This window comes from Pelophylax lessonae (genome assembly GCF_965119305.1).
Source record: "Pelophylax lessonae genome assembly, chromosome: 8".
NCBI lineage: Eukaryota > Metazoa > Chordata > Amphibia > Anura > Ranidae > Pelophylax > Pelophylax lessonae.
The window spans coordinates 135,783,271-135,794,231 of record NC_138775.1 but is presented as its reverse complement, the minus strand read 5'-3'; the positions used below and the strand labels follow the sequence as shown (position 1 = coordinate 135,794,231).

General features: G+C 42.6%; 1 protein-coding gene across 1 annotated transcript; it reads left to right on the top strand.

The window, feature by feature from the left end:
- Positions 1–854: 854 nt before the first annotated feature.
- Positions 855–10,541, top strand: LOC309562190 (uncharacterized protein; the record flags this gene model as incomplete). The annotated part of the gene is made up of 2 exons (XM_082266312.1): positions 855–1,576; positions 10,475–10,541. 2 exons carry the CDS (start codon positions 855–857, stop codon positions 10,539–10,541), a joined length of 789 nt encoding a protein of 262 aa, XP_082122438.1.
- Between the last annotated feature and the right edge of the window lie 420 nt (positions 10,542–10,961).

Below are 10,961 nucleotides of genomic sequence, written 5' to 3'. Positions count from 1 at the left end.
CTGAACCCCAAGAATTTGACTTTGAGACAGACATTATAAAGACATTGGAACAGCTATATAACAATGACACCCTAACTGACTTAGATTTGTTTACACAGCATTTAGCAACCTCCCCCCCGGTCCAACATTCAACATTGAAACCCAAATCAGTCTTTAACCCTTACCAGCATAAAGGCCCACATCTTACCACTTTTTACAATATGGTCTATTCCGACTTCCTGAAATTATGCAAACCGTCTTCCCACACCCCTACCCAGTTAGGCACCCTTACACCTCAAGAATCAAAAGCCCTTTCATCCTTGATTAATAACAATGACATTATTATTAAAAATGCTGATAAAGGAGGAGGCATTGTCCTCCTGGATCGAGATTCTTACATCCAAGAGGCCGAAAGACTTTTGGCTGATTCCAACACTTACACTCCACTCCATAAGGATCCCCTTCCTGAATACAAATTGGACCTGAAGGCTATCATTGACCATGCCATTGAAACCAAAATTATAGACTCCAATGAAGCCTCCTTTCTCAATAGGATGTTTTATCGGACCCCATATTTTTACCATATTCCCAAGATCCACAAAAGTCTCACCGATCCCCCAGGCCGTCCCATCATTGCATCCATGGAGAGTATCACCTCTGGTCTCTCCTTATACATAGACCATTTTCTCCAACCACTAGCTCAAAGTTTTCCTGCCTACATCAGAGACGGTACTCATCTGTTGGAACTACTGTCCCCCTACACATGGGAACCTAGTTATACCTGGATGTCTCTGGATGTTAATTCACTGTATACATCTATTCCACACCATTTCGGCCTCACAGCCCTAGATCATTTTCTGCATCTGGATCCTTACATGAGCCCCAAACAAGCCCACTTCATTCTGGAATGTACAAAATTTTGTCTCACTCACAACTATTTTAAATTTAATGATCAATTTTATTTACAAATCAACGGAACAGCCATGGGAGCAAATTTTGCACCTTCATACGCAAATTTAGCCATGGGGCTATGGGAATCCCAGAAAATATGGCACAACAACCCATATTCCAGACACCTTATCTTCTATGGTAGGTACATAGACGATATTCTTATAATTTGGGATGGACCCCCCGACATCATCCATAATTTCACACAACATTGCAACCAAAACCCCCACGGATTAACATTCACCCATGTCACCAATTCTGAACGACTTGCTTTTCTGGACCTTGAATTGTACTACATAGGAAATCAAATTCATGCCAAGAATTACTCCAAACCTACTGCAGGTAATTCCCTATTGCACTACAAGAGCTGCCATTACAACAAATGGACCAACAATATTCCCAAGGGACAATTTTGTCGGCTGAAGCGCAATTGCACCAGGCACGATGACTATGTAGCTGAAAGTCAGCTTCTAAAAGCCAAATTATTGGACAAAGGTTATCCACTCCCCCTGGTAGATCAAGCATATCATCTGTACCTCACAGATCCCCCTCCTGCCAAAACCCGAGACACATTTGATCAATCCATTCGTTTCACCACCAAATTCCATTACAAACACAAGACCATGGAACAGATTCTTCTAAAACACTGGCCTATACTCTTGGAGGACCCCCATCTCAAATTAGTCCTCCCAAGTACTCCCAGAGTCACATACAGGAAAGCACCCAACCTTAAAAACAAAATTGCACCCAGCAAACTTAAAACCATTAAAGACGCCACCCCTAGGGTGTGCCTGATTCCTTTAACAGGCATGTATAGGTGCAACAAGTCTTTGTGCAAAACCTGTGCATATGTAAAACATGGTAAAAAATCATTTCATACACATAACAAAACATACAACCTCGCTGATTTTTTCAATTGTTCATCTGATTTTGTAATCTATTGCCTCAGTTGTCCTTGCAACCTCCTCTATGTAGGACGCACGATCCATCCCCTTCGACAAAGATTTGGGGAACACAGGAGAAAAATAGAGGAAGGAAAAGACAAACATAGCGTCCCCCGCCACTTTCTCAGACACCATGACAAATCTACCTCAAATCTTGAGGTATGGATCATTGAGCAAATATCAAAAGACCTTCTGGAAGCCGAAAGATTTCACAAACTGTGCGAACGTGAAAACGTTTTGGATCTATTCCCTCAATACACTTTCGCCCAATGGGATGAACGAAGAATTGGATGTATCCACCATTCTTTAATTCGTCCCCTCTAGGGTTCACTTTAGGTAATCCATACAGTGCTAATTTTTATTTATTTATTCATTTATTTATTTTTTCCCACCCCCCTTCCTACCCTTCCTGCCGCCAACAATTCCTCATCCACTCACTGTCTAGCATTTATCCCTTGTCTCCACCGAATGATTATACATTCCATATTCATACCTCTTTCAGGTTGATATTCATCATTGTTCCCATTCCATCCATCTCATTGCATTAGTATCCATTTCCTGATTTTATACATACATGTATCAATATATACTATAAGAATTTTACATTATCACATACAAATATAATAATATTTTTTTTTTTTTTTTTTAATATATATTTTTTTATTGTATATTTAGTCTCAGTTAATGATATGCTTACATCATATACAATTCTTTATTTATTTTGTTTACATTTATTTTTATTTTTAATTTCCCATTTTTGATTTTTATTTCTATTTTAATTTCATTTTTATATTTTATTTTTATTTTCATTAATATTTAATTTTATTTCCACATTTATCATTTCTTTCTCATTTCATCCCATGGTTTGTTTGTTTTTTTTTTCCCCCCTCTAATTTTCCTCTCATTGTCTATGGCATTATTCTCTTTATGCATCGTATCACGTGTATATAGTTTATTTTTATTTCTTACTGGTTTGACCTCTAGAGGGACCCTTGTTCCTCATACAGCCATAACGTAGAGTTATGTTTACTTTGATAGTAATTTAATAACTTCACCACCAGAGGGCATTGTTCCTCATACAGCTATAATGTAGAGTCATGTTTACTTTGATAGTAGTTTTATAACTTCACCACCAGAGGGCATTGTCCCGGAACACATAAATTGGTCCTTCTCTTTCCCTTTTACATTTGACTTTGAAAAAGGAGCGCGCGCTGGTTTCCCACCACAGTGCGCATGCTCGGAAACGCGTCAGTCATTACGCCGGAAGATCCTGTGGACAAGCATCACAGCCACTGTGCGGCCCAAGCCTCCATCTCACTGCGGTTTCACCCTGCTGTCCAAGCCTCCATCTCACTGCTGTGACACCCTCCACTTCCTGCTGGACAGGAAGAGGAAGAGAGGAGATGATTACAGACCCACAGTGATGACTCCAAGCCCCAGCCTCCACATGGACACCGGAAGGACCCATCTTGTCTGCTTATACTTACTTTGATGTAAGTTTTTATTACTTGTTTGCCATATTAAATCGCAGTCTTAACTCAGAGGCGCCTGTTTTCTCTTTTGTTTGTTGCATGTTTGGAGATCGCTTCTGCTCCCCAACAGGCTGGCCCTGAGCATTCAGACTATTTCCTCATCTCACCTTAAGACTTTATCATAGCCTTGATGTGCTATTATATGGACTATCGTTTTTATGTAGTGCTAACAGCTTGCGCCACTTGTTCCATTTCTTGTCTGTGAGAAGCATGGTGAGTCCATGGAATAGTTTATATTTTGCCACAATTATCGGGAAAATTATTATTTTTTTTTTTTTTTTTACACAAAGTTGTCAGTAAATGATATAATGCTCACACATGCCATAGGTATATGTGAAAAGACACCCAAAAATACATTCTGCTGCTTCTCCTGAGTACAGGGATACCCCATGTGTGAGACTTTTTGGCAGTCTAGCCGCGTACAGGACCTGGAAAACCAATCCGCACCTTCTGGCTTTCTAAGGGCGTAAATTGTTGATCTCACTCCTTACTATCTATCGCACTTTTGAAGTCCATAAAAAGCCAAGATGGCACAAAACCCCCCCAAATGACCCCATTTTGCAAATTAGACACTCCAATCTATTTGCTGAGAGGCATGGTGAGTATTTTGCAGCTCTCATTTTCTTGGGAAAATGAAGAAAAAAAAACAGTAAAATGCATTTTTTCCTCTTTTTTCAATTTCCAAAACTTTGTGACAAAAAGTGAGATCTGCAAAACACTCAACATGCCTCTCTGCAAATAGCTTAGGGTGTCTACGTTCCGAAAAGGGGTCATTTGGGGCGGGGGGGGGGTTGTGCTGTCTTGGCATTTCATGGCCTCCGAAACTGATAGGTAGTCAGGAGTGAAATCAACAATTTACGCCCTTGGAAAGACTGAAGGTGCGGATTGGTTTTCGGGGTCCTGTACTCGGCTAGACTGCAAAAAAGTCTCACACATGGGGCATCCCACATTAAGTACTTGGGCATTAATATTGGAAAGTCACCGTCATCAATATACTCCTTGAATTTTCCCCCAGTAATTGACACGATCATCAAACAAATGGGGGTTTGGTCGGCCCTACCCCTCTCTCTTCTGGGCAGATGCCATCTTTTCAAAATGCTTGGCTATCCAAAACTTCTGTACCCAATGCAAACCATTCCACTATTACTCAAACATAAAGACTCCCAAAAACTTTATAAGGCTTTGTCCGCATTCTTGTGGCACATGAAGCGACCACGTATCTCACTAAAGAAGCTCCAAATGCCCAGAAGAGAGGGGGGCCAACATTCCAGACATCAGACTCTACAACTTATCCTGTCTTTTGAGGGTGGGTCTTGACTGGATCACAGGGAAGTCTAGATTTTCTAACTTTGAATTGGAATCCCACATGGTGTCACCTCTTAGCTTAGCAGCTTTGTTACATTGTTCTTTACCTACTATACCGGCATCTCTGAGAAATAATTTGTTGTTGCGGGATACTGTGATAGCATGGAGGGAAGTGTCCAAGTTATTATCTCTGTCTCCCCGCTTCTCCAAATGCCTCCCAATCATGGGCCACCCCTTGTTTCCTGCAAACCAGACAATACCTGCCCTTCTCTACATGGCCCGACAAGGGTCTCTCCCTTGCCCATCAGCTATTTGACCCTAACTCGGGTCGTCCACGTCCCTACTCAGAACTTTGTGACCTACACAATATACCACTTCACCATTTCCTGCATCTCCAACAAGCCACAAAGTTTGCTGAAGTCTTATGTCCAGATAAGAGCAAGCGCTCCTGTGACTCTTTGCTTGACGTCAAATTAGGAAATTAACGATATCGGATGTATATAAACCCCTCTTAAATCACCGTCTCCATAGAAAGGACATTGATCCACCAACGCCCTGGAAGACCGCCTTTCACTACCCTCCTTGTTCACCTCCATTCTCAGCGGCTTTAATACGACCTGTAAATTCATTGAAAACGAATTCTGGAGGGAACAACAACTAAAGATTATGCATAGGGCCTACTCTCCTTTTGCATCTTCTGCTACCTCGCCCACAGGTCAAGCATGTTCTTGGTGTCTACTGCATAGACCAACCCTATCCCATAGACTGTGGGACTGTCCTCAAATTGCCAAGTTTTGGTTGGATGTGCAGCATTTAGTTTCAACCGTATCAGGATTACCCCTAATGAACAACCCACTCCTCCTTCTGTTCGGAAATCTTCATGGTCCTACCCTGGGCCTGGCCCCGACACAGTCAGTTATATTATACCAGAACAAACCCTGGATATCTACATGTCTCATGGTCGCCAGAAGGTCTATCCTCAGGAAGTGGATCTCCCACGACCCCCCTAAGATCCAGGGGGTGCACGAAGATCTTAGTTCACTTATGGTTAAGGAACTACTGGATGTAAAGCTATTGTCGGGCTCCCCCGCACACTTCCAAGCCAAGTGGAACTCGTACCTGTCTTATTTTCCCCAGTCTTCTTCTGGAACACCCTGATTGTAAATTATTGTGGGCCACTGTGAGCATCTTGTCCTATTATGTTAGATTCTTTGTGCCGACCTGAACCTCCCTTTTCTTCTTACCCGACTCTCTCGTTTATCTCCCTCCCTCTCTCGGTATTCCTTTCCTTTCCCCAGTTACTTAATACCCCCCCCCCCCACTCCCACTACTCTACTCTACTCCCCCCCTCCTCCCTCTCTGCTTCATCCCCACACGACATCTAGTGCAACTCCAGATCAGATCGTGTCTTCATCTCCTATCTGTATGAGTACAGTTGTATGGTTTACTGATATGTTCATTTGTATTCTTCCATATGTTTATGGTTCTTTCTTATTTTGTATTTCAAAAAACTCCAATAAAATTTGGTATAAATAGAAAAAAGGGGTCTGGTCAGGAAGGGGGTAAAATCTTCCGGGGCTTAAGTGGTTAACTATACACATCAGCTCTGCAGCCTACTGCACTGATCGAGTGAGAATATGACTCCTGTAAACCGCATTGGCCACACATGGATCGAAATTCAGCTGGGCCCTGCTGAACCAGCCACATTTTGATCCATGTATGGCCAGTTTAAGGAAGTTACAAATCTTTCTGCATACATGTCATGGTTTAAGGCTGGCCATACATGGAACTGTTAAACTGAACAGATTTCCCCATCCACACAAGCGAGGTGTGTTGTAGAAGTTTTATTAATATTTATGTGGACATTTCTTTAGGATGTATTTTTAGTTAAATTGCCATTATGTCTCCCAGTGTCAGTTTACCGGTACCTCGTAACTTTAATCACTATGCGAATATTGCTTTAACTGGCATTGAGGAAAGACTTGTTAGTGGAACTCTTCCATTAGATGGAATTGCACAAAACTTGTAGCCTGATTTATGGCAAGGAGCAATCCATCGCACAAATATATATCCGCCATCGAGAGCACCAGTATTCACTGCAGAGATTTGTTTGTGATGTGGAATTCTTATAGTTTTACCAGGATTAATGGCTGGCATCTTTCTATTATATTTGATCCATATGAATGACATAAGACTGCTGCTATTGTCTTTTGCAGATATAATAAAGTCCCATTCACTGGAACAATAGCATGATCAGTATCAAATAGGGTTTATATGAACCATGAAAGGATTTATGTGGTTCCGCGCTTAGGATAGGGGGTATATAAGGAAAAATATATATGATACCGCACCTGGCTGCTGCCCACTTCAAAAAATGCAACCCTGAAAGGGGAGCATTTGAATGAATAAGAAAAAAAGGAGAAGTAATTGGCGCTGCCTGGTGGGGTATTGGGAATGCAATTTATGGTTGCTAGCCTCCTGAATTAAGTTATATAAAAAAATCTATGTACTGTGATTTAGGGTATATAAAACAACATGGACAAATTGGTAAAACTGGGTCAATCTATGTGTAGAATCAATGGTGTTCCATGTGTAAATCAAAGCATCAAAAAATCTTAAAAATTATAAAAAACCAACATATACATACAATGTGTACAATCGGTGGGTATAAAGTGCAACAAAAGAGTGCAATAGTGGATATCAGGAGTGAAATGAAAAAATTAGTTAAAATATCCAATCATAAATAGGCAACCATATCATCACAATCAATAGATATAACCATAAAAATTCTAATAAATAGAAGTGCAAATAGAGTGCATATATATAGCTGCCAAAAAATACGTGCAAAGGTGCAAAAAGGTGAAAACGATCAAAAAGATCTTTCTGCTAATACAGCTGTGCAAAAGAAACGGCAGCACAAAAAATTGAAGTGTCCTTATAGATTATGAAGCAAATAAATCACAACACATGTGCAATCTCGGTGATTGACAGATCCAGAGCGTGACCACGTCATTTCCGTTTTCCGAACCCGAGGCCTGGAACGCACATCCGGCGGTTGACGCGCACGCCATCCCCTAGCGTGCACCGCAAGTGAGGAGGTTGCGGCTCCTATGCCAGACGGGCATACGATAGGTTACACTTTTATGTGAGTACATGTCCTTTTTTTAACAATAAAGTGTCTTTTAAAACGATATTACACTATCGGAGGCTCCTTCCCTTTTCTTCTACATACCCTGGTACTGAATTGGAATTCATTATATCTACTGAGCTGACACCTGAACACTATTAAAGGAGAGAGATCGAGATCTGGGGACATCCTTGATTGCCAGTGTATGGGAGCGATCCCTTATTATCGACCCGCTGTTTACCCCTGTAGGGGTAAGGGAATCTGGTAAGCGCAGGACCCCAGGCTCAGGGGAATACTTCTTCCTTCTGCCCATTCACCACACTCTGGGCATAGAGAAAAGAGCACCATAATCACTATATATGGACTATACAATCTAGGACTTCTCTGGATCTGTCAGAATCACCGAGATTGCACATGTGTTGTGATTTATTTGCTTCATAATCTATAAGGACACTTCAATTTTTTGTGCTGCCGTTTCTTTTGCACAGCTGTATTAGCAGAAAGATCTTTTTGATCGTTTTCACCTTTTTGCAGCTTTGCACGTATTTTTTGGCAGCTATATATATGCACTCTATTTGCACTTATATTTATTAGAATTTTTATGGTTATATCTATTGATTGTGATGATATGGTTGCCTATTTATGATTGGATATTTTAACTAATTTTTTATCATTTCACTCCTGATATCCACTATTGCACTCTTTTGTTGCACTTTATACCCACCGATTGTACACATTGTATGTATATGCTGGTTTTTTATAATTTTTAAGATTTTTTGATGCTTTGATTTACACATGGAACACCATTGATTCTACACATAGATTGACCCAGTTTTACCAATTTATCCATGTTGTTTTATATACCCTAAATCACAGTACATAGATTTTTTTATATAACTTAATTCAGGAGGCCAGCAACCATAAATTGCATTCCCAATACCCCACCAGGCAGCGCCAATTACTTCTTTTTTTCTTATTTATATGAACCATATTTGATAGGATCCACTAACAGGATATGATGAGTTCATGCTTGTGAATTAGCATGGCTGGGTGCATGGGAATCTATGTAGCAGCCATGTTTCTTTGTTCACCTGGCAGTTAGTCTCTGCACTCAGTGATGTTCATACATAAACATTGACTCTTTTCTATTGTACTTTGGAATGTATATATGTCTGGGGGCGTGGCCAGCGCGGGACAGTGATGGACGCCTGATCTCCCGCTCCGCAGATAGACGACTCCATCCAGCGCCATCCACAGCAACACAGACAGGATCCGAGCCCGATTTTCACCCCAGTTGACCGCGGCAACCTGCAGCGATGTCCCACAAGCAAAAGGAGAAAGGGCCGAAGAAACTCACCGCTTGCTTCCCCGCGCCTCGGGGGAAGCAGCGGGTGCACTATACTGACCTACCGGAGGACGCTGCCTCGGCTGAACCCCTGCTGTCAGGTACTCTCTCCCCCTTCGCATCTGCTCCCTCCAGCCCTTCCTGCACGAGCCCAGCTAAGTCAAAATTGAGGCTAGACAGCGCTGACAAGGCCCCACAGCCTGGGAGCTCCAGTAACCCTCTACTGCCCATCTCCCTGGGGACATCTCCATTTGCGGCCTTTCCCACGGTAGGCCAGCCTATCATGGACACAGCTCAAGGAAATGATGTATGCCCTCCATAACTCTCTCCAAGCGAACATTGTGACACTTGCTAACAAATTCTCAGCAGAAGTCCACTCCCTAGGGGACAGGGTACACACTGTAGAATACTAAATATCAGAGATTGAGACCACTGTGAATGATTTGGTAGAGGCACATGAAGAACATGTGGATGAGCGACACTGGATCAAAGCAAAAAATGCAGATCTGGAGGATCGCTCCAGAAGAAATAACCTTAAAATCCGTGGCATTCCTGAAACTGCTTCCTGCTGAGCTACACAAATTTGCCACGGACCTTTTCTTAGCTATATTGCCTGGAGCGTCTCCCCTGGAGCTGACGGTTGACTGTATTCACAGGGTCCCAAAGCCCCCTTTCCTCCCTCAGCATGTTCCCCCGCGACACATTGCTACGTGTGCACTTCTACCAAACTAAGGAATCCATCTTAACCAAAGCTAGATCCCTGGGCACTCTCCCTGACCCCCTACTCAGCTGTGCAAATCTTCAAGGACCTCTCTAAGCATACCCTAGATATGCGCAGACAACTTTCCACCATTACCAAAGCCGTGCGCAACCACAACCTGCCGTACAAGTGGAAACACCCTTCCAAGATCTTAGTGGAGAGGAATGGAGAATCATACACAGTCACCACGCTTGAAAGGGGCATATCCCTGTTAAATTCTTGAGCATCATCCCTGATCCGGTTCCCCCCCGGGAGCGAAAAAATCCCCAAGCAGAGTTCCCCCTCAATGGCATTCCCTGCCTCAATGCCCTGCAAGGGACACTTGAAGTCTGGACTCGTGCATCCTATTTTTTCTTTTTTTATCTTTTTTTACCTCTTCATCATTGGGTCCTGTTCTGAATCCAGCCCGTTTGGCTACTGAACTGTTCTTACCCCCATTTGGAAACGGCTACACCAGCCCATGGTTTCCACCCGATTTTATGTTCCCTTGTTGTCTTGATTTGTTTTGTCCTCTTTTTTTTCCCCCTTCTGCAGGTGTAACAGATGTTGTGCTCCCAAGCAACGCTATGTCTCCTTCCAGGACCTATTGGAATTTCCTTAAGCTCTCCAGATCCGCCAGCACACTACAGCCGCCCTGGAGCATGCCTAGACGGTCAACAGCTCGTCACTCATTCTTTAAGTTTCCAAAAGACTGCTTACGGTTCCGTGAGTAACGACTTATCGCACACTCCGACACTCACTTATGACAGTTAAAATCTTATCCCTGAACGCCAATGGCCTCAACCATCTGGCCAAGTGAGCTTCGCTGTGGCGCACTGCCATCAAGCACAAAGCAGATGTAGTTTGTGCCCAAGAGACTCATTTTTTGGATCAGCATGCTCCTACCTGCTCCCATAGAGACTACCCTACAGTATTCACATCCTCCTGTTCCTGTGTCCTATTGGCCGTTCACAAAGATCTGGACTTTGATCTAATGTCATCAGTAGGGTTGAGCGGACACCTAGATGTCCGTGTTCGATGG